Source organism: Pelophylax lessonae, assembly GCF_965119305.1.
Source record: "Pelophylax lessonae genome assembly, chromosome: 2".
Taxonomy (NCBI): Eukaryota; Metazoa; Chordata; class Amphibia; order Anura; family Ranidae; genus Pelophylax; species Pelophylax lessonae.
The window spans coordinates 69,583,645-69,607,710 of NC_138769.1; the positions used below are offsets into that span (position 1 = coordinate 69,583,645).

At 45.9% G+C, this 24,066-nt stretch overlaps 1 protein-coding gene across 1 annotated transcript in view; it reads left to right on the forward strand.

Moving 5' to 3' along the window:
* GBE1 (1,4-alpha-glucan branching enzyme 1) overlaps nucleotides 1–24,066 on the forward strand; it is a 506,395-nt gene that overhangs the window by 51,083 nt on the left and 431,246 nt on the right. The window contains exon 3 of the mRNA XM_082244860.1: nucleotides 19,030–19,199. Within this exon, the coding sequence (XP_082100986.1) occupies nucleotides 19,030–19,199 (170 nt within the window). The remainder of the gene's footprint in view (nucleotides 1–19,029; nucleotides 19,200–24,066) is intronic.

The window sequence follows — 24,066 nt, forward strand, 5'->3', positions numbered from 1 at the left end:
TAGGAAACAATAATGTAAGGGACAGAAATATAACAGCAAATAATGCATGGACAGGCATTATGATACAGGCATTGCAGAAATTATTATATTCATCGGACATTGAGAGGGGCATAAATAGAAAGGCATAAAAAAATTTAAACTGGTATAGGCGCATAACACCAGATATAGTCACCAAATACAATTTGGAGTTCTATCAACTGGTGGATACCGCCTATTTAAACAATGTTTTTTCTAAACAGACTTGGGAATTTATTCGAACCAAGTTCCCCATTACCCCGACATTTTATGGACTTCCCAAAGTGCACAAAAACACCACTGACCCACCTGGAAGACCCATTATTTCAGGCCGGGGGTCCATCACGGATAATGCGAGTAAACTTGTGGACGCTTATCTCCAACCTTTAGTCCACAAGTTACCCTCATTCACTAAAGATACCATCCAGTTTTTGAACAAAATCGAGGATATGTGGATTCCCCCCACTGCCTCCTTGGTTACCATCGATGTAGAGGCCCTCTACAGCTCAATTCCCCACTCCAGGGGAATTGCAGCGGTCAAACACACTATATCTTGTCAAGGCCAACTTGATGCCTATGGGGAGTTTATCCTAGATCTTCTCCAGCACATCCTCACCCACAATGTGTTCACTTTCAACTGCTCCCACTACCTCCAGGTGCAGGGAGTAGTAGCGATGGGCACTTGTTGTGCCCCATCCTACGCCAACCTGTACCTGGGGGAGTGGGAGCAATCGTTCTTGGATGATGACACATTGTCGGCATACACTGACCACATAAATTTCTGGGCCAGATACATCGATGATGTATTTTTAATCTGGGATGGCCCCATAGAGTCACTTGAAGCATGTCTTGCCCGAATTAATAAGAATGACTTCAATCTTTCATTCACTATGAATGCCGACCCCAACCACATCACCTTCCTAGATGTTGAAATCACGCAAAGTGAGAGTGGCGTCCTCCATAGCAATCTCTATCGGAAGCCCACTGCAGGAAACACGATCCTGCATGGATCAAGCTTCCATCCAACATCTCTACTTCGGTCCATCCCAGTCAGCCAGTATTTGAGGCTCAGACGCAACTGCTAGGATTTCAAATCATTCCAGGCAGCTGCCGATGAGCTCCAAAGGCGACTCCTACGCAGAGGGTATTCCAAAAAGTCCCTAAAACAAGCATACCAACGAGCTGTATCCAGTGACAGGAAAAAACTTTTGGCCCCAGCAGCAGCCAAAACTTCGGACAATAGTGACAAACTTAGGATCATTACTCCTTTTATGCATCAACATCACAAGGTTAAACGGATCCAAGCATTGGCATCTTTTGTCATCCGATCCAGTGCTTGGTCAATATCTGTCTGATTCACCTAACTTTACCTTCAAAAGAGCCCCTGCATTGAGGGATAAGGTAGTCCGTAGTGAATTCGTTGACAGCTCCTCACCTGTCTGCTGTAAATATAAGGGGACCTTTATGTGTGGCAGCTGCAAGTACTGCGGCTACATGCTTACACAAAAGAGCCCCACATTGCCCAATGGAACCATCCACAAAGCCAAACATTTTGCCAATTGCCGAACTGTTGGCGTAGTCTACCTCTTACTATGCAACTGCAAATGTTTTTTCATCGGTAAAACTAAACAGGAATTTTGGCAACGGGCCTACCGCCACATTCTGAGTATGAGGAAATCCGATCCAGACCTTCCTCTTGGTAGACATGTAGCCGCAGTACATTCTGGCAAAATGCCCAGGATCAAATTTTTGATCCTAGACCGAATCCACCCTGACTCTAGAGGAGGAGACTGGAACAAAGCCCTCCTCCAACTTGAGCTAAGGTGGATCTACCTCCTGAAGGCCACGGAACCTCCAGGGTTAAATGGGACCATATAATTCAAGCCATTTCTTGAAGGGTTCAGCTCTGGGGGCATGGAAACATAGACACAATTTTCCACCTTGGTGCAACATCTCTATATGTCACTTTCCACAATGCTGATCTTTTTTATGCCTTTCTATTTATGCCCCTCTCAATGTCCGATGAATATAATAATTTCTGCAATGCCTGTATCATAATGCCTGTCCATGCATTATTTGCTGTTATATTTCTGTCCCTTACATTATTGTTTCCTAGTAATATATTTTCATTAGTATGCTATAATTGCCTGCCTCTATTATGACATTGTATCCCACTCTGTGATCCCCCATTGATTCTTGTTGTTATTGTATACCAGTGATTAGTGTCATTATACATCTGTTGGTTGATCTTCTGGCGTTATGTGGATGCTTATATATGCCAAGATCTATTTCCTTTTTAGCCTTCCCAATGATACAATAGTGCATCCAGCACATTAGATTCATTGGAGAGTCCCCGCACTGCTGCTGAGGATAATACCCTCCGTCAGTCATAGGTCCAAGACGTTTCCCCTTTATCTGTCCATCCCGGCACGGTGAGACACACATCGCGCATCCGCGATGTGCTCTATTGGTCTCTATCCCATCTACGCTGTCCCCTTTGGCCCGGCGTTGACCAATCAGAAACCGCAGTGTACACACACTTCCGGTTTCGATCACCGTGCCGGTGGAGCGCAGGTGCCGGTCCCGCTCACTCTACGTCACGCCGCAGCGTGACACACACGTGGTTTGGGGGCGGGCCCGGCATCGGCGCTCCAGGAAGCCCTCCCTGGATGCCAGCTGCCACCCATTATAGTAATCTTTGAGTACTTAAAAGCACACCTCTCCCAAAACACAGCCAGCTCATTTGTCTGCTGGTTGCTGTATGGAGAGGACGTCCATATTTCTACCTACATCATCCCTAAGGTATTTTCAGCGCATGATACCCTTATTACTATGATTGCCCAACATTATTTACCCATATCTTTGGCCTTTTATGCATTTCTTTATGCATTTATAAGCAAGTTTGTATCTATTATCCTACTTCCTTAAATCAGGGCACAAGTTTACTAGTGGTTGTCTGCCTATCTTTACAGATCGGCAGTACCTACACTGGATAATTTACACCACAAGGGATTGCTCCTGGCTCCCCCCCTTGAGGACTTCAGATGCTCAGCTATTTGTGGGGCACTCACCTGACCTTACTCTCTGGGGTTCTAATTATTCGACCAATCTACAACCTATACTGCTACATATATCGCCAGACAGATCCACACCAATCAGATGTTTTTAACCTTTATGCATGCAATGAAAGCCCAGTTATGACTAAACTCTAAGTACTCATATTATATGTTCTATATTATGTGAACTGCAAAATTACTTTGTAACATGCAGATTTTACAATTCATGGCTCTTACACGTCCATTTTTGTATTATCAGAGTACCGCTTTGAACCACCCCTGAAGAAGGAGCAAGCATTTGGCTTCGAAACATGTTGGGTTTCAAAGTTCTAGCGTTATGAGTTTTTTCCCCCTGTCCATTTCATGCTTGTACGTGTCTTTTTAACCTATTGTTTTTTGTACTCAATAAAATTTATTATTTTTCTAATTATCTATATTTTTTACCATTATTATGTGCCTTTAAAGTCCCATTTAGGGGAACCCCTGTCCTTTTGCATAGTCCTGAACTAGGCCTCGCCACGGCAGTGCCCCGATGGATGGGAATGAGCCTGCTAGTGGACCGTCTCGCTGGAATGCATCGACCTGGAACGCCCTGAGTCGCAGCTTCCCCTTCGCAAACAGCACCCCCATCCCGGGTGGGAATTGATCTGTTTCGGAGTGGTGCCCACCTGGTACCGTGGTATGGTGAGTAAAATTGTCCCCTTAAACACCCTTGGCGGTCACGGGCAGGCATGGGCCCCTCCCTGGAATGATCGGACCTTAGGGGCTCCCTCGGTTCCCTGGCACCCTGGAGGACTAATCTGGTGTACCCCTTGGCATCCCCCTACCCCTAACAGGTTTTACCTTGGGGGCAGCGGTAATAATGCGGCCGTTAATGGCGCTTATTTGAGGGGAGTGAATTGTACTGGATGGGTCCCTGGCTAGGAATCTTTAGATGCCTATTGTTTTGGGACCCCTTTGGGGGGTCCTGGAGACCGCATGGCGCGTCATGTGGGCTGCCATTTTGCTGTGGTTCATGCTCTCTGTTTTCCCTTTAGTTTGCATGGGCAGCCATTTTCTATACTTCCCCCCCATTGAGAATGTATGAGTGGGATGGACAGGCATGCGGCATGGCTTGCAATGATAGAGGCAGAGCTTCTTCCTCTTCCTGTGCAGACAGTGTTAGTTTTGTTTTTACACTGATCAGGCTGGATTCTTCTCTGTGGTCTGGTAACATTTCCTGGGTTTCCCTGTGGGTTTTTTCCTCTTCTGCCCTGCTTGCTATTATTGGATAATAATCAGGGAGTCTGAACCCGCAGTATTAGCGGTGGGACCATGTTTTTCGCAGTCTAAAAAGGACATTATGCAAAAAAAATGTTTATTTGAGCAGTGGAGTCCCAGAATTAAAAATTCACCTCCAAACCCCCTGGAAGTGACTGTGGGCCCCTCGGTTCACAGTCGCAGCCAGAAATTGCAGTTTTTTTGAAAAGCCTGATGTCAAAAGGGGATTTTGTCATTTCTGGTGTTGCCAGCCGAAAACGCCCACCGCCCTCACCTCCATCAGCTGGGTGTTCGGATTCTGAGACAGATATGGTCGCCTCAGACACAGACAACCTTGAGGGGTTGGTGCCTTCTCATTCTGACGGTGATGAGGACCTGTCCTGATCAGCCGCCACGCGGGAACGTGCATTGGTGGAAGCTCTGGTAGTTTCTATTCGGGAAACCGTAAAATTGGCTGATGAACCTACAACGTCAGATATGCAGATGTCTTTTGGCTCCCGCAAATCCCGTAAATCGGGCAAGGTATTCCCTTGTCCAGAATTATTTTATACGATTGTGGATGAACAGTGGTACCACATTAAGCACATGTTGGTGGTGCCTAAGCGTTTTGCACGCCGTTCTCCTTTTGCGGTGTCCAAAAGGTGGACTGTACCCCCAAAAGTAGATTCTCCAGTGGCCATGTTGAATAAAGCGACTCTGGTACCGGTGGAAGAGTTACTAACCTTTCCGGATCCCATGGATAGACAGATGTGTCCTGCCATTCACATGTGGTAGCAGGACACATGTTAAAGGCTACCTTTGTGAATGTTTTAGTAGCGCAGACTGCTGCTGAATGGGTGAAGTTACTGAAAAGTAACTTGGAAACGGCTCAGCTTCCCCCTGTGGTACTGGAACTAATAGACCAGTTGACCCAAGCCCTGGTGTTCATGTGGATATGTCCCTGGACTCAGCTTTGTTGGTGGCCAGGACATCAGCAGTGGGGATTGCTATTAGGCGCAAGGTATGTCTAAAATTCTGGTCGGCTGACCAGGCTTGTAAGAAGGCTGTGACTGATCTTCCTTTTATAGGGGAGAGGCTGTTTGGATCCTCCCTGGACAAGTTGATCAAATGTATCACGGGGGGGGGGGGTAGGAGCACTAATCTGCCCCAATCCTCTAAGGGCAAGGCACCATGTGCTAGACGGGGGCCTTCCTTTACTGCTCACAAACATCTTTTTCGTGCTGTCGCAAGAAAAAGGTAAACCGTTTAGTCTTCTGGGGGTTCCAAGAAGCCATGGTCGGGAAAATCGAAGTCCGGCCAATCTGGACCTGCAGACAAGTCCTCGTCTGCATGAAGGGGCGCCCTCATCCGAGTCTGCGGTATGGGGGTGCTTTCAGGAACCCTGGACCTCCTTGTTTCAGGACAAATGGGTTCACAAACTGATCCGATTAGGATAAAAGGTAAAATTTTGGTCTCGTCCGTTGGACAGGTTCCTCCCGTCCAATCTTCAATTATCCCCAGTCCGGTTAAGGGACTTGCGAGGGTCGGTACACAAGTTGCTGTCGCAAGGAGTGATTGTTCTCACTCAGGAACATTTTCAGGGGTTTTATTCAAACCTTTTCACCGTGCCCAGAAAAGAAGACAAGGTGCGTCCTATCCTGGATCTCAAGGCCCTGAACCGCTTTGTGTGGGTACAGAGGTTTCGGATGGAGTCCATCTGCACGGTAGTAGCGTCTCTGCATCAGGGAGATTTTTTAGCCTCCATAGTTATCAAGGACACATATCTACACATCCCTATCTATGCCGGACACGAGCAGTTTCTTCGCTTTGCAGTAGCAGAGGGGCATTATCAATTTGTGGTGTTACCCTTTGGTCTCGCCTCCGCTCCAAGAGTGTTTACCAAGGTACTAGCCACTGGTATTAGCGCTGCTGTGCCAGTGGTGGATTGCGGTACTGGGGTACCTGGACGAATCCTGTTGAGAGCGGACTCCCATTCAGCCTTGGTGGGGGATCTGACAATCACGGTCAGAACTCTGCAAAAGTTTGTTTGGAACATCAATTTAAAGAAATTCAAGCTGACTCAGGTTCTGAGACTGGATTATCTGGGCTTGACTCTGGATTCAGCCTTGGCGACGGTTTTTCTTCCCCCAGACAAGCTGCAAAAGTTGCAGGGGGAGATTCAGTTGTTGGACAACAATCTGTTCTCTCTACGAACCTGAAAAAGAAATGGATAATGGCGATTTTTTTTTTTTTTTGGTCACTTACCTTATTTTAGAAGAAAATATACTCAGCTTCCTTCCACTTCCTCCCTCCGCCGCCGCGGCCCGCGCTGTCACTTCCGGTTTGCGATGATTCCTGGGAGCTGAACGTCATCGCTCCCAGGAATCAATGCGCCTGCACTGGCCCCGCTCGTCACTTCTGGTGCAGGCCCGGTATACACTGCTAAACAGCTTCTGGGCATGCCTAGAAGCTGTGCAGGGATGCTGCGCCTGCACCGGAAGTGACGAGCGGGGCCGGTGCAGTGCATTCTGGGACTCCGACGTCACAAAGAGGACACGGAAGAGCACACAAAGAGGGACGCTGCGGCTTCAGCTGCCCACACCTGAGATGGCAGCGCTGGAGAAGAAATTTTCAAGGTAAGTATTTCTTCTTACAGGTAAGTGCGACCCGGGACAGTTCAGAGGCTATCCATTATGGAATTTACTAGCCCTGACTGTCCCGGGGGTATTTTTAGCTCAAATTGACCCCTGAGGCCGGAACTCCGCATGAAGTTGGTCTACCTGACCTTGGTTTGGTTTCAACACAACCCCTCATTTTCCACTTCTTGATTAGAGTTTGAACACTGCTGATTGGCAGTCCCAATTCCTTGGATATTGTTTTATATCCCTTTCCTGTTTTTTACAGTTCAACTGCCTTTCCCCGCAGATCTTTTGACAATTCTTTTACTTTCCAAATGCCTCAGAATGCAGAAACGTCATTGCAGCACTGGATAAGAGATGCAAGGGTCTTCAGGAGTACAGAAACTCATTGACCTTTTATACACACACTAATTACAAGCAAACCGATCACAGGTGAGTATGGTTACCTTTTAGTAGCCATTCAAAACCCTTTGTGTGCATGTTATCAGGCCAAAATCACCATGGTATGTAAACTTTTGTTCAGGGTCATTTGGGTAGTTTCTGTTGTCATTATGATTTCAGCTCCTACATGTAAAAATCATAATTTTTTTTGCTAGAAAATTACTCAGAACCCTCAAATATTATATATATATTTTAGCAGAGACCCTAGGGAATAAAATGGCTGTTGTTGCAACTTTTTATGTCACACGGTATTTGTGCACCATATTTTCAAATGCGAGTTTAAAAAAAGATGATGTTACGCCAAGTAAATAAATACCTAAAATGTCACGCTTTATAATTGCATACACTTTTGGAATGGCGCCAAACTTTGGTACTTAAAAATCTCCAAAGACAATGCTTTAAAATTGTTTACAGGTTACCTGTTTAGAATTACAGAAAAGGTTTTGGACTAGAATTATTGCTCCGGCTGTAACGTTCGTGGCTATACATCTCATATGTGGATTGAACGCCATTTACATGTGTGGGCGCAACATACGAATGCGTTCGCTTCTGCGTGGTGGGAAAGGGGGCACTTAAAAATTTTTTTTCCCCCTTTACATTTTTTTTTAATCACATTTTTCTCTTCCGTCCTTCGACAGTCGCGGCCCACTCACACAGTCTTCACCAATGGGTATTGACCTTCGCTCCGCAGGAGTAGCTAGGCATAAGACTTGTTAGTAACAAAGGCTTTTAGCATAGACACACCCCTAGGGGCTGTCCCACTAGTCAATACCTCCCTGCACCAGCATTCCCAACTCAGTTTGATTTTGCCTAGCTCAGGAGTAGTCAGGCTTTCCTGTGCTGGGGCTTCAGTCTCAGCCTTCTACCCTTTTTTGATTTTATTTTAAAGTTGTTTTCTTTGCTTTACTAGCTGTTATTTTACCAGCTTTTAGATAGGGATCTTCGGATGAAGAAACATCATGCGGAGCTGGGTATTGGACTGGCCACCCTGGGTCTCCTGGGCTGAGGGTCAGATGGATCCCCAGCCTGCCATCGAGCGTTCGGCTATGGTTCGCCCTGGCACTATGAACGACCCATCCCTGCTCGCTGCAGGGATGCTGCCTGTGAGGTGGCTACCTCACTGGACGCCTTCTGCGGTTTTGTGCTGCAGTGTCCTGCGTCCCGGCTACGTCACTCCCTGTCATATGAGGACAGCGGTTTTCCATTTGTGAAGGCTCCCAACGCCATCCGGTACGGTAAGCACCTTTCTATGTGGGGACCTCTGTCTGGGGTGTCAGTCATTGGCTGTGTGTTCCCCTCATGTCTGTGTATGCGGGCTCCCTGATGTGATCCCTATGTGGGTTAATGTATCATCACTGCTGTGAGGTGGGGACCCCTCTCTCCTGTGTCACTTGTGTGCTGGGTATAGACATGTATGTGTGTGGTGACCGCTGCGGCGGGGCGCCACGCGGTCCGCCATTTTTTTTACTGTGGGCGAAATGTGGCTTCACCCTGGGCTTTGTACAGGGTTGCAGTGCGGTGCTTTTGGCGTCACTCGACGCCATTCTTGCGTGTGGCATGATCGCTCGATCGGAGCACATGGCGGCCATTTTCTTGTGGCCTCCATTCACTTCTATGGGGCAGCCATTTTCCCTGAGCCTATTGCAATATAGTTCAGCCTTCTTTGCCTCACTTCCTCTTTCTCTGGTACAGCGATCGGTGGCAACAGTCTGCGGGCTCTGCAGGTGCTCCCTCCATGCTGTTCGGCGCTATCCCTAACTCAGTGGTTTTCTGTCCCTCTGGGGGTCGGTGCATGCTGTGAGTATTGAGGTGGGCTGCGCTCGCCGCGGCTTTTAAAGGGCCAGTGCCTCTTTTTCCAAAACTTGTTTGGCATGGTTTCCCAGGATAGCAATTTTCCCCTAGCCCTGGTAGGGGACCCCGGACCTGCTGCACCCCCCGTGGGGTCTGATTTGGCCAATGTAGTGGCATCTTTGGTGTCACAGATGCAGGTGCTGATGGCTGAACGTTCTGCAAAGAAAAGAGGGCCAGGTTATCTATCTCCTCTGCTCAGATGGTGATGTGGCTGCTGTGGCTGGCGTGCCCTTTTCAGGGTCTCGCCCATCTCTGGACCCTTTGGGGTCTGGAGGGGAGGCAGAGGTTGAAGAGGTTGATACTTCTCCCCCAGGCTCGCCTGAAGAGCTTGCACTCATGGATGAGCTGATCTCTTCTATCTAAGACACGCTGCACCTAGAGGATGAGCCCACTCCTCCGGCTATGGTGTCCTCTTTTGGGACACATAGAACCCGCAAGTCGGCGCAGGTTTTCCCCTGCCCTGCTGACTTTCATCACACTATGAATGAACAATGGCGCAGTTTAAAGAAGCCCTTTCCGGTGCCCAGTCGGTTTAAGCTGCCTTATTCTTTTGCGCCCTCCGCTGAGGAGCGCTGGTGCGTGGCACCCCAGGTGGATCACGCTGTGGCCGTATTGAACAAGGCTACCCTGGTTCCAACGGAAGATGCCCTGTTTTTCCGGGATCCTACGGACAGGCGGTTGGAGTCTCTTGCCCGCCACGCGTATATGGTGGCGGGCCCTATGCTCAAACCTATTTTCGCTTCTGTCATGGTGGCTCAGGCGGTGGCAGACTGGACTAAGGTGCTCAGACGCACCCTCATGTCTGCTTCTGCCCCACCAGCTACGCTGGAAATGGTGGACCAGATTCATCAGGGGGTCATGTATTTGTGTGATGCGGCCTTGAATGAGGCCCCTTTAGCTGCACGCCTGTCTAGTGTCGCGGTGCTTAACCGTCGACTGATCTGGCTGAAGAGTTGGTCGGCTGACCAATCGTCTCGGAAAACGGTGGCTGATTTTCCCTATGCCGGGTCTCGCCTTTTTGGCGAGGCTTTGGATACTCTAGTGAAGTCACTGGGGGCAAGAGCACTCTGTTGCCCCAGAATACGAAGACCAAGTCCTTTCGCGGCAAGCGGGGCCACGCTTTTAGACCCTCTCAGGGGTCCTTTCGTGCCTTTAAGTCGCAATCCAAGGGCAAGCCCTTCAATGGCCAAGATGGCCAGGAGAAGCCCTGGGCGGGTAAGCAGAAGCCCGGCCAAGTCGGCTCTGCGCCCCATTCCGCATCTGCCTGAAGGGACGCCCTCACCCGTATTTGGGGTGGGGGGAAGTTTGCGCGGTTTCCTCTGGCCTTGGCTGTTCCGCACTCGGGACAGATGGGTTCGGGAAATTGTTCGATCAGGTTACAAGATCGAATTCCCTTCTCGGCCGGCGGGCAGATTTTTTCCCTCCAATCTTCAGCTGTCTCCTGGGCGTTTGCAGGATCTGCATCAAGCGGTGCAGGATCTTCTGGCCCAGGGGGTGGTGGTTCCGGTGCCTCACCGGGACAGGTTTCGGGGGTTTTACTCCAATCTGTTCACTGTGCCCAGAAAGGAGGGCAAGGTACGTCCGATCCTGGACTTGAAAGCTCTGAACAGCTTTGTGTGTGTTCGGAAGTTTCGCATGGAATCCCTGCGGGAGAATTCATGGCCTCCATCGACTTGGAGGATGCGTATCTACACATCCCCATTTTCGAAGGTCATCCAGAGGTACCTTCGGTTCGCCATTGCGGAGGACCATTATCAGTTTGTGGCGTTACCTTCGGTCTCGCTTCGGCTCCACGGGTTTTTTACCAAGGTGCTGGCGCCTGTTCTGGCCCTGTTAAGAGCCCAGGGCATTGCGGTCCTGGGATATCTGGACGATCTCCTGTTAAGATCGAGTGCCAGTCAGAACCTGCTGAGCGACCTGTCCACTACGGTACAGACACTTCAGGAGTTCGGTTGGACCATCAACGTTCCGAAGTCGACACTGTCCCCTTCGGTTCGCCTTCCCTACCTGGGAATGGTTCTGGACTCTGCTCAAGCAAAGGTCTTCCTGCCGGAGGACAAGCTCCGGACGCTTCAGGATGAAGTCAGGTCCCTCTGGGACAACCGATCTTCGTCACTCAGGATCTGTATGCGGTGCCTGGGGTTAATGGTCTCGGCTTTTTAGGCGATCCCCTTTGCTCAGTTTCACACGCGGTCTCTCCAAGCGGAGATTCTTGCCAAGTGGGACGGGCGACCTCAGTCTTTGGATCTGAGGGTCTCGTTGAGCCGCCGAACCAGAAGGGATCTTCTGTGGTGGCTCCAGTCCCTGGCAGTGTCGGGGGGCAAGTCTTTTCGTCCGTTGCTATGGACGGTGGTCACCACGGATGCCAGTCTGTCGGGCTGGGGTGGTGTTATGGGCAACCTGTCTGCCCAGGGAACTTGGCCGGAGGAGGAATACTCCCTTCCGATCAACATCCTGGAATTGAGAGCGATAAAGCTTTGCCTTCTCCCCAGTGGTCGGGACGACTTCAGGGCCGTCTGGTTCGGGTACAGACGGACAATGCCACCGCGGTGGCTTACATCAACCACCAAGGGGGCACCAGGAGTGCCCGAGCGGCCCGGGAAGTGACCGACATTCTGTCTTGGGCCGAGACTCACGTCCCGGCGATAACGGCAGTACACATCCCGGGGATGGAGAACTGGCAGGCCGATTATCTGAGCCGCCAGACCCTGGACCAGGGGGAATGGTCCTTACACCTGGATGTCTTCCAGATGCTGTGCGCGAGGTGGGGATCCCCAGATGTGGACCCGTTCGCGTCTCGACTAAACAACAAGGCGGACTCCTCGGACGCATTAGTGGCGCCTTGGCATCAGTATCGTCTGATGTGTGCCTTTCCTCCAATTCAGTTGCTGTCCAGGCTCCTTCACAGGTTGGCCTCGGAACCGCACGCGGTGATTCTGGTGGCACTGGACTGGCCTCGCCGGTCTTGGTACGCGGACATCGTTCATCTGGCAGTCGAGCCTCTGTGGCGCCTGCCAATGCGGGAAGACCTTCTGTCTCAAGGACCGATCTTCCATCCTGCTTTACAGTCGCTGGCTTTAACGGCCTGACTGTTGAAAGCCAGGTCCTGAGGGACAGGGGTCTCTCCCCTGAGGTCATTCCTACTCTGATCAAGGCTAGGAAAGCCTCGTCTGGTAAAATTTATTACCGTACTTGGAAAGCGTACTTTGCCTGGAGTCCAGGGGGTTCTCCCCTCGCTCATACTCGGTGTCGAGACTGTTGGCTTTCCTTCAGACTGGTGTGGACCAGCGTTTGGCGTTGGCCACGATAAAAGGCCAGGTTTCTGCACTGGCTGTTCTTTTTCAGCACCCTGTGGCGTCTCATTCCTTAATTTGCACCTTTGTTCAAGGTGTGCGTCATTTGGCCCCTCCTCGGAGGGAGCCCTTACCTCCGTGGGACTTGAACTTGGTTCTGTCCGTGTTGCAGCGTGCTCCCTTTGAAGACATCAGGGAGATCTCGTTGCCTCTGCTGTCTAAAAATGTTGCCTTTTTGGTGGCGATCACTTCGGCTTGCAGAGTGTCGGAGCTGGCGGCATTGTCCTGCCGCTCTCCCTATTTGGTGGTTCACAAGGATAGGGTGGTCTTGCGGCCTCACCCGTCCTTCCTCCCTAAGGTGATCTCTGATTTTCACCTTAATGAGGACATTGTCTTGCCTTCGCTCTGTGCGAAGCCCAAGCATCCTAAGGAGGTTGCCTTGCATTCCTTGGATGTTGTCAGGGCGATCAGGGTTTACCTGTCGTCCACTAAATCTTTTCGCAAGTCGGATTCCCTCTTTGTCCTTCCTGAGGGACCTCGGAAGGGCAGGGTGGCGTCTGCAGCGACCATTGCCAAATGGATCAGACAGACCATTGTGCAGGCCTGTACCTTGAAGGTACGGGTTCCACCCTTCCCTGTTAAGGCGCACTCTACCAGATCTCTGAGTACGTCTTGGGCCTTCCGGCATCAGGCCTCTGTGGCCCAGGTGTGCAAGGCGGCGACTTGGTCGTCCGTGCACACCTTCTCCAATTTTTATGAGGTGGATGTTCAGGCATCAGCCGATGCCTCCTTTGGCCGCAAAGTTCTCAGTGCGGCAGTGCCATAGGGACCCTTGTTTATGGGTCTTTGGCTGTTGGGGTGTTTTACCCCTGGGTTACTTGCTTTCCTGGGCTGTTGCTCCTGTTGAGTACATTCCTGTTGCCCAGATGGTTCTCTTACTGTGTGTAAGGTTCCTTTCTCTGATGTGGGTACTGCGTTGCCTTTTCTGCGGTTGCAGTCTACACTGCTTTGGGACATCCCATTGGTGAAGACTGTGTGAGTGGGCGGTGACTGTCGGAGGACGTAAGAGAAAACGGAATTTTTGTAAAATCTTACCGTAAAATTCCTTTCTCTGAGTCCTCCGACAGTCGCCGCCCCCCGCCCCTCTTTTGGGGTCTTGTGTACTCTTACTGCTATGCTACCAAACTGAGTTGGGAATGCTGGTGCAGGGAGGTATTGACTAGTGGGACAGCCCCTAGGGGTGTGTCTATGCTAAAAGCCTTTGTTACTAACAAGTCTTATGCCTAGCTACTCCTGCGGAGCAAAGGTCAATACCCATTGGTGAAGACTGTGAGTGGGCGGCGACTGTCGGAGGACTCAGAGAAAGGAATTTTACGGTAAGATTTTACAAAAATTCCGTTAATCCTATTACAAGAAATGTAAACATCCCTTGTAATAGGAATAGAGCATGACCTCACATCTCTCCTCCAAAAAAATGATCTCGGCATTCCAGCCAAGTACATGGCAGTATTTACAACTGCCAGTCCAGACATGACGTCATAATGTTGCGCCCGGGCCTCCGAGAGTCATAGAGTGCCGGGGACCATCTGGTTCTCAGTATTCTAAATGGTGAACTTCCACCGCCAGCGGATTCCTTCTCCGAATCGCCGGTCGCACGGTAGAAGCAGCGGAGGGTAGTGGTAAGGGGGGGGGGGGGAGGATCCCCTCCCGCCGCCTGTAAGAACAATCAAGCGGCTGAACAGCTGCTATGATTGTTCTTAAGGTGCAGGGAAACACTGGCTGAAAAAAATGATATCCAAATGATGCCTGCAGCTTCACCCACCACTCAGAGATCACCACTCAAAGCCCAGGACATCATATGATGTACTGCGGGCAGGAAGTGGTTAAATAATAATTTTGATCTCGGAGTCTGATGATATTTACCAGATTCAACCTCTAGTAGTAATTATATATTTCTTCTGTCTGTCATTCTCAGAGTGGATTAGATATTTTTTTTCCCTAACCATATAACTAGTTATTTATAATTCAAGAATAAATTGTCTTTTTTAAAATTTACATAATAACGAAATTATACACCACACTTTTTTTTTAGGTTTTTATCTAAATTATAGGAACAAAATCAGCCAACTAATCGATTATGAAAATAATCATTAGTTGCAGCCCTACATGTAAATAGTGAGCCACACAGCAATAAAGACATGACAGGGATCTCTTCCCTTCCCCATTTTTAATAAGATCGAAAATTGGCTTGGATTCCAGTTAATGTATCTGCCTTGGTAAGTAAGTGCAAATAAAAACAAGTAATAGTAGTTGAGTAATTTTCACTCTTCTGGAAAAGCGAAATCTGGAACAAAGCAATTGTTGGACGCTTCTGTCTGATTGTACACACGTGTACCATACCCACATTGTCCTGTCTATACAGATTTGCTGTGCCGAAAAGCAGAAAACACATTGCCTCATTGTAACTTGTCCTGCTTATAAATCAATTGTACTGATTGCAAAATGCCGTCTGCTAAAATTGCAAAACCTAAATTAGAAACTACGAGAAGAAGTAATTTTGTACAAATTGATTTTCGCCCACATGAATGTCCTGCTTGATTCCTGGCCAAGATGCCTAAAAAAAGAATAAATTAATTGTTAGTCTTCTTTGCTGAGAAGCTCTACTAGAATGTGGTTTTGTCCACGAGAGGGATTGTATGCCAGGAATCTTGCAGATTTAATTTTAGTGGCAGTGGCATGTTAAATAAGTGACCTGAACATTAAACTGCCTCTACAATAAACTGCTAGACCAACTGTGAGTGCTCTAGAATTTCCTTGTGGAGGGTTGCGCTGGCTTTGGTCTTGACACAGTGGACCAACACCAGCAGATGACATGGCTCCCCAAATCGTCACTGACTGTGGAAACTTTACACTGGACCTCATGCAACTTCGATTCTGCGCCTTTCCACTCTTCCTCCATACTGTACTCTGGGACCTTGATTTCCAAATGAAATGCAAAATTTTCCACAGTCCCTGATGTTTCTGGGAGCCATGTCATCTGCTGGTGTTGGTCCACTGTATTTTATCAAGTCCAAAGTCAGCACAACCCTCTACCAGGAAATTATAGAGCACTTCATGCTTCTCTCTGCTGACCAGCTTTATGGAGATGCTGATTTCATTGTCCAGCAGGACTTGGCATCTGCCCACACTGCCAAAAGTATTAATACCTGGTTTAATGATCATGGTATTACTGTGCTTGATTGGTAAGCAAACTTGCCAGACCTAAACCCCATAGAGAATATGTGGGGTATTGTCAAAAGGAAGATGAGACACCAGACCCAGCAATGCAGACTAGTTGAAGGCCACTATCAAAGTAACCTGGGCTTCCATAACACCTCAGCAGTGGTGTTATCACCTCCATGCAGGCTGATCACCTCCATGCAACGCCGCAATAATGCAATAACTCATGCAAAAGAAGCCCCGACCAAGTATTGAGTGCATACTATACTGTACATAGACATACTTTTCAGAAAGCCAACATTTCTGTATTAAAATCCTTTTTTTTTTATTGGTCTTTTAATGGTCTTCTGCTGCTGTAGCCCCTCTACTTCAAGGTTCGATGTGTTGTGCGTTCAGAGATGGTTTTCTACATACCTGTAACGAGTGGTGTTTTGAATGCTGTTGCCTTTCAATAATCTCAAACCAGTCTGCCCATTCTTCTCTGACCCCTGACATCAACAAGGCATTTTCCTCCACACAACTGCTGTTCACTGGATATTTTCTCTTTTTCTGATCATTCTGTGTAAACCTTAGAGATGGTTGTGTGTGAAAATCCCAGTAGATCAGCAGTTTTTGAAATATTTACACCAGCCCATCTGGCACAAACAACCTTGTCACGTTCAAAGTCACCTAAATCCCCTTTCTTCCCCATTCTGATGCTCAGTTTGAACTCCAGTAAGTCGCCTTCACCACGTCTAGATGCCTAAATGCATTGAGTTGCTGCCATGTGATTGGCTGATTAGCAATTTGTGTTACCAAGCAATTGAACAGGTGTACCTAATAAAGTGGCCGGTGATTGTATATATTATCTCTGAAATACATGCACATTTCTTGATGTTTTATCCCTTTAAAAACAACAATGCAAGTACAGAAAAATAGCTTTAGGTGTCAGAAATATAGTGTACCTATTTGATATAACACAGTTCTGAATTCCTAAGTTCCTGTTATTCTATTGTAATTACCACTTTATGCATAGATTTACCTTCCTAGACCCAATCTCTCCAGGCAGTTTGGTCACTTGCTGACTTGACACCATCCACAGGCAGCTTCTCTCTTCAATAAGACACATAAGTTGAATCTAATGCAATTTTACTTCTGACGTGCAGTACAGAGAATGTTTTTCTAGTCTTTTGATGCCTAAGAAGATAATGACTTTCCTAATCCCTGTCCTATGAAGAGCAAACGCTGACTGAGAGAACATGAAGGAAACAGGAGGGGCTAGCTGGGACTTAACTAACACTGAACAGGTGTGACAGTAGGATATACCAAATCCAATAGGTAAACAAATTGTAGTGGCCTTAACCACTTAAGCCCTGGAAGATTTTACCCCCTTCCTGACCAGGGCCTATTTTGCGATTCGGCACTGCGTGAATTTAACGGACAATTGTGCGGTCGTGCGACGCTGTACCTAAACAAATTTGACGTAATTTTTTTCCCACAAACAGAGCTTTCTTTTGGTGGTATTTGATCACCTGTGCGATTTTTTTTTTTTTTGATCATGCGCTATAAACAAAAAAAGAGCTTAAATTTTGCAAAAATAACAATATTTTTCACATTTTTTTATATGAAATTCCTCCCCCCAAAAAAAAATGTAAAAATCAAAATTTTTTAACATTTTCGGCCAATTTGTTTTATGCTACATATGTTTGGTAAAAAAAAATTGCAAAAAGCGTATTTTGATTGGTTTGCGCAAAAGTTATCGCATTTACTAACAAAGGGAAAGATTTTTGTCATTTTTGTTGTTTTTTTTTTTTAACGAGTAACGGCGGCGATCTGCGATTTTTTTTTTTTGCGGGACTGCAACATTGCGGCAGACAGATCGGACCCTTGACTGACATTTTTGACACTTTTGGGGTTACCAGTGACATTACTGCAATAATCAGTGCTATACATATGCACTGTTACTGCAAAAATGACACTGGCAGTGAAGGAGTTAACTGTATTGGAGAGGGAGGGGTTAAGTGTGTCCTAGGGGCGGGTTTCTAACTGTGATTGGCTGTGGCTACTAGTGTAAGAACAGAGATCAACGGTCCTACATAGAAGAACCATCTGATCTCCATTCTTACACAGGGAAGGATGACAGGCGGCTTTGTTTACATCAGCCGCCTGCCTTTCTTCCGGTGTAAGGGATGATCGCGAGTGCCCGGCAGGGTCCGTGACCGCGCGTCAGCGCGCCTCCAGCGGCGCGCGCTCGCTCCCTAGAGCCTCACAGGCTATCGACGTAGTACTATGTCGCTTTGCCTGTGAGGGGCTGACCGCCGCAGTAAATAGTCGCGCGGCGGTCGGCAAGCGGTTAAACCACCATTAGATTTAGCATTCTTAAGTTTTAGTAAATCAACCCATGTCTCAACTACAGAAGTTTTTTTTTTCCAGTGCTAGCCATTATAACTTTAGAAGAAAAATTAAAGCTGAGCTGAAAGCAAATTATAAAATAGCCCAATCAATGCAGCAAGATATTCATTAAATATATATTTTGAAATTCAACAGTAGAGGTACGCTGATTTGACTTATCCGACTGTTGTAATCCCCTATATACAGCATTACTCGGATTGAAAGAGGGAAGGGGAGGATTAGGAGCCAATTTGGCGTTGTGCTGACAAGAAACCAGCTGATTGGGAAAAAGAGTGGAGAGATGAACTCATCAGTCGGCTGATGTTCTTTCATTCTCCAGTAATAAATCTGGGGGTGGAGAGACTGCATGACTGTACAGTACTCTATAACTAGAAGGCTCCATTCACACCTGGGCGTTTTTGAGTGTTTTTCAGCTCCAAAAACGCTCAAAAAAAACGTTCCAAGACGCCCAACAAGTAAAACCCCATTCATTTAAACGGTCCCTGTTCACATCTGAGCGTTTTGCAAAACGCCTGTAGCTGAAAAAAGTACATGAGTTTCTTTTTGGGCTGATTACCAGCGTTTTTAATAGATGTCAATGCCTACCTCCAAAAATGCCTGAAAAAAACGCCTGAAAATCACGGTAAAATCGCGTTACAACCGCGGTAAAACGCTATGCTCAAGTGTGAATGCAGCCTAAGTGGTGCCATCCACTTGGCTGTGCTATCTGGCATTGCTGAGTAAATCTCGGCCTGGAAAAATGGAATAAAAGGGAACATTAATACCTTTAAAGGTAAAGCTGCTCCAATATGTGTGTTTCATCTGCATATTTTCTTTGATTTTGGCTTTCACATTTAGGGATTCATATTTGAAATTGTCTTAAATCATCTGTCATTTTCTTTGTAGGTACGCTTTGTTTCAAGAACGTTTGAAACATATTGAGGGATTTGAAGGTGGGCTGGAAAAATTCTCCAGAAGTTACCAATCTTTTGGCATCCACACCAAGCCAGATGGGGAGATCTATTGCAAAGAGTGGGCCCCAGGAGCGGAGGCTGTTTTCCTGACTGGCGAATTCAGTGAGTATTTACATAGAAATGATAAAAACGAAATATGACTTATTCTACCTCAGGAAGACCTTTTTGTTTTTATATTTAAAGCGTATCTAAACCCAAAACAAAAATGTCACATATTGCAGCTAACCAGCCTATTAAAATGCGGCTCCAATAAAATGTCACTAAGCCAACATCATAAAAAGCTATCAATAAATGGTGTATTACATGTTGTTCATACTCGCTCAGTCACTACGGGATTCGTTTTCTGTATTCTGCAAAAAAACCTGGTTTATCCTGCTGTTCTCTATCACCATTTTCTGTCCATGTCCCCAATTCTGCTAGGGATTTTGTAGCTGTGGTGGCAAATCTGCACATGCTCTGTTCTCAGTGAGTTTCTGTGCTGAGCATCTCCCCCCCTATCACATCTGAGCAGCCCATGTAACTATAGAGTCACACACATGGGTGGTAAATGATAGCCCACTCCATCCTTCCTCCTCCATGCCCACTAACCAGCTAAACACAATGAGGGTAGGATATTATATCTTCATTCACTCCCTCTTATTCTAAGACACAGGCTGGAGGGATGTGACACAGCCTATGACTGGCAGGAATTCACCCACACCATGGTATTTCCACAAAATATTAAATATGTGATTTCAAATATATATTTGTATAACAATTTAAAACTTTAAACCTTTTATTGAAATTATTTTATTTTGTATGCCAAATGCTTTTTTTTTTTTTTTTTCTGAACATGTGACCAGTAGCAGAGGACTAGAGGCTCCTCTTACTTATGTTTCCCTGCAGAGAGGCTGGAAAAGCTGGTTCATGTGACAGCTGTATATTGATTAGGAAAAGGGTACTTTGATTTTTTTTTTAAAATTAACCACTTCTGGAGGGATGTACCCCCTTAATGACCAGGCCATTTTTTGTGATTCGGCACTGCGTTATGTTAACGCACATTTGCGCAGTCAGCAATGCTGTACCCAAATAAAATTGATGTCCTTTTTTTCCACATAAATAGAGCTTTCATTTGGTGGTATTTGATTACCTCTGCGATTTTTACTTTTTGCGCTATAAACAAAAAAAGAGTGACAATTCTGAAAAAAAAAAATATATATATTTTTCACATTCTGCTATATAACATTCCCAATAAAAAAAAAAAAAATGTAAAAATCAAATTTTTTTAGAATTTTAGGCCAATTTGTATTCTGCTACATATTTTTAGTAAAATAATATCCCAATAAGTTATTTTGATTGGTTTGCGCAAAATTTATCGCATTCACAAACTAGGGGAAAGATGATGTAATTTTTTTTTTTTTTACTAGTAATAGCAACAATCAGCGATTTTTAGCGGGATTGCTGCAGACAGTTTAGACCCCTAACTGACAATTTTTGACATTTTTAGGGGGACCAGTGACATTACTACAGTAATCAGTGCTAAAAATAGGCACTGTTACTGTAATATTGACACTGGCAGGGAAGGGGTTAACTCAGGGGCGATCAAACAGTTAAGTGTATGCCTAGGAGGTGTATTCTAACTGTGAGGGGGGTGGGCCTGTCATCCTAAATAGGAGGATCACAGGTGCTCTGTGCGAATTCCTGAGAGAACAACGGTCTGCTGTGTTTACAACAGATCATCGTTCCCTCTCCATGGAAAGTGATTGCGGGTGCCCGGCAGCAATCGCGGCCGCCTGACCCGTGAGTCAGCTTTACTGCTGGCTAATGGGGGCGCCCCCAGGATCGCTCCTAGGGATCGCTGTACAGGTACAGTGATTTGCCCAGCCAGCCTGCAGCAGTGTATCTGCGGCAGGCGGTCGGCAAGTGGTTAAAATAATTACAGTGCCATCATCCATATATAGAAATGGAAGGGAAAATGTAAATTAAACTGTGTGTTTAGTATCACTTTAGCTTTCTTTGTTGTCCTACTTTACTTTTCTACCTGAAATATTTTCAGATGCAAAGATCTATGTTTGCCACCGGAAATTACTGTAATTGTAATTACCTGTCTCATTGGTTACCATAGGAAACACAACTGTCAATGTTTTCCTTGCTTGGCCATTTTCCCCTTTTAAGCCTTCTGATTGGACAGTAATAGAATAGTATCATGCTGATGAGGTCATAACACTGAGCAGTTCATTGGAGCCTAAATAGCTCACTCTCCCTCCCTTTTGTGTTTTATTCTTTGTCTGTAAAATAATATTGAAAGCAATCTAAAGACATTGGGGTTGGTTTACTAAAACTGGAGAGTGCAAAATCTAGTGAATGGTATCCAATCAACTTCTAATTTCAGCTTGTTCAATTAAGCTTTGCCAAAAAACCTTGAAGCGCATTTTTAACTCCAGTTTTATCAACCGCATTTTATCTACACTTGAAGCTGAACTAAAGCTAAAATAAAAGAGGCCAACTCTTTATTGAAGAAGAGACAATCAGGGGAATTCATTAAATCCCTACCCAACCCTATTCTGGCGCTATGGCCTTTTAAAATGGCTTACACCAGATTCAAAAATCCCAGCTGCCGACTTTGAAAATTTTGCCGACGTGCAGCAGATTGTGAGTTTTTTATAGCTCCAGTTTTTCAAAGTGGCACTAATAATGCACCAAATTGAAAAATAATTGCCTTCAGTTCGTAGATAACAAAACTGTAGATATTTTAAGTGGAACTAAACTGTAGGTGAGCACCTCAAACTGAAAATACAGTTTAATTCATTTTTAATTTAAAGCAAACTCGCCCATCCATCTATGTCTCCATGCTTTATTTTCTTGAGAAACACCTCCAATCGATTCTAGCAGTGGCCATCTTGAGTAAATGGAGATGATTCTTGTAGCATTTACTTCTAGAATCCATCTGTCCTTAGCATAAGCATACTGGCAAGAGGATGTGCTTAGCTGAGAAAGCCCCTCCTCCCCTCCTGCAGATGAAAAACAAAAAAATGCCCATTAAGACTCCTGAGATGTATGACATTATTTAGGTTTATAACAATATGTGCAGCGCTACTGAATGATTACCCATAAGTTAGCCGTTAACCACTTTAAGACCGGAAGATTTGACCCCCTTCCTGACCAGGCCCTATTTTGCGATTCGGCACTTCGTTATTTTAACGGACAATTGCGCGGTCATGTGACACTGTACCCAAATACCCACAAATAGAGCTTTCTTTTGGTGGTATTTGATCATCTGTGCGATTTTTAATTTTTGCGCTATAAATAAAAAAAGAGGGACAATTTTGGAAAAAAAATATATTTTTTCACATTCTGCTACACAACATTCCCCAAAAAAACAATTAAAAATCTAAATTTTTTAACATTTTAAGCCAATTTTTTTTCTGCTACATATTTTTGGTAAAAAAAACCCGCAATAAGTGTATTTTAATTGGTTTGCGAAAAAGTTATCACGTTTACTAACTATGGGAAAGATTGATGTTTTTTTTTTTTTTTTTTTTACTAGTAATGGCGGCGATCTGCGATTTTTTTTTTTTTTGCGGGACTGCGACATTGCGGCGGAAAGATCGGACCCCTAACTGACATTTTTTACACTTTTGGGGGAGCAGTGACATTACTACAGTAATCAGTGCTATAAATATGCACTGTTACTGTAATAATGACACTGGCAGAGAAGGGGTTAACCCTATGGATGATTAAAGGGTTAAATGTATGCCTCATGCTTACTGATGTGTGGGGGATGGGTGGGGGTTCTGTGACACAGACAGAGATTGCAGGTTCAGCTATGCTGAATCCTGTGATCTCTCCCTGTCTGTCACTGAGAAGATCCGCCTGCTTTGTTTACATAAGCAGGCGGGTCTTCTCACACTTTCCCCGACGATCGGGGAAGAGAGGTGGCAATATTAAGTATTAAGACATATAGCTTCAATAAAAGTGATAAAGCAAAATAGTGACATGACATTTAAGTAAAAAGGTGCAAAAATGATAGTACATAAATAAATCCAAATAAGTGTATATGAAACAAATCTTCAAAATGTGCTCCAAATGGATACTGAATGAAAACCAATGACCTAAAAAATATTGTTGTGAAGAAATCCATCACCAACGTTCAGAGAGCAAGTGAACCCAGTTTGGCGTACGCCTAATGGGTCATCTCAAGCAATGTTGTAAGCACACCTGATAGGGAAGGGGAGAACGATATTGTAGTTCCTCCCACCACTCTCTTTACACTGGGATACTCCATATCCACCCTCAATGGAAGGATTCAGTAGGGAATTGGCAGCAACACTCTCAGGCACAGATAAATTATTTTCCAACTATCCCTCAGTGGATAGTTCGTTAGAAAAAGGAAATAAAAAGCCTCCACATAGTGTAAAACCATACAATGAAGGGTTTTTAAAAGTTCTGAACACTTACAATTCAGTTGATAAAAAGTGCTTTTAAATGTGATCTGTATACTGCATGGGTACACAATGGCACAGACAGAACTTGAACTGACGCGTTTTGTCTACTTAGACCTCATCTGGGGTGTGATACTGTCACTGTCATTGCGTTTAAATAGGCATTGTGACCCCAATTTGGACGAACAACCTGTGACTCCGCTTGCGTGTGTAGAGGGGATGACTTCCTGCATACTGTCAAGATGGCCTGGGTGTGTGCGCTTCAAGCCTCACTATCAATGTGAGGCTTGTATATGTGAAAGGATTAACTTCCTGTATAACAGGCGAGATGACGTGGGTGCATGCGTTCCAATCCTGGCTGTCAATGCGAAGCTGTCACACACGTCGACGACACCATAGCCACAATTCCGGTGAGCAGACCCATAACGATAACCAGTGAGGCCTCAATTTCAAAATAGGAAGGTAAAAAATGACACACCAAGCTTATGGTGCCTGCGCATCGCACCCTGGAGTAAATAATCAAATAAACACAGAAATAACTGAGCCTT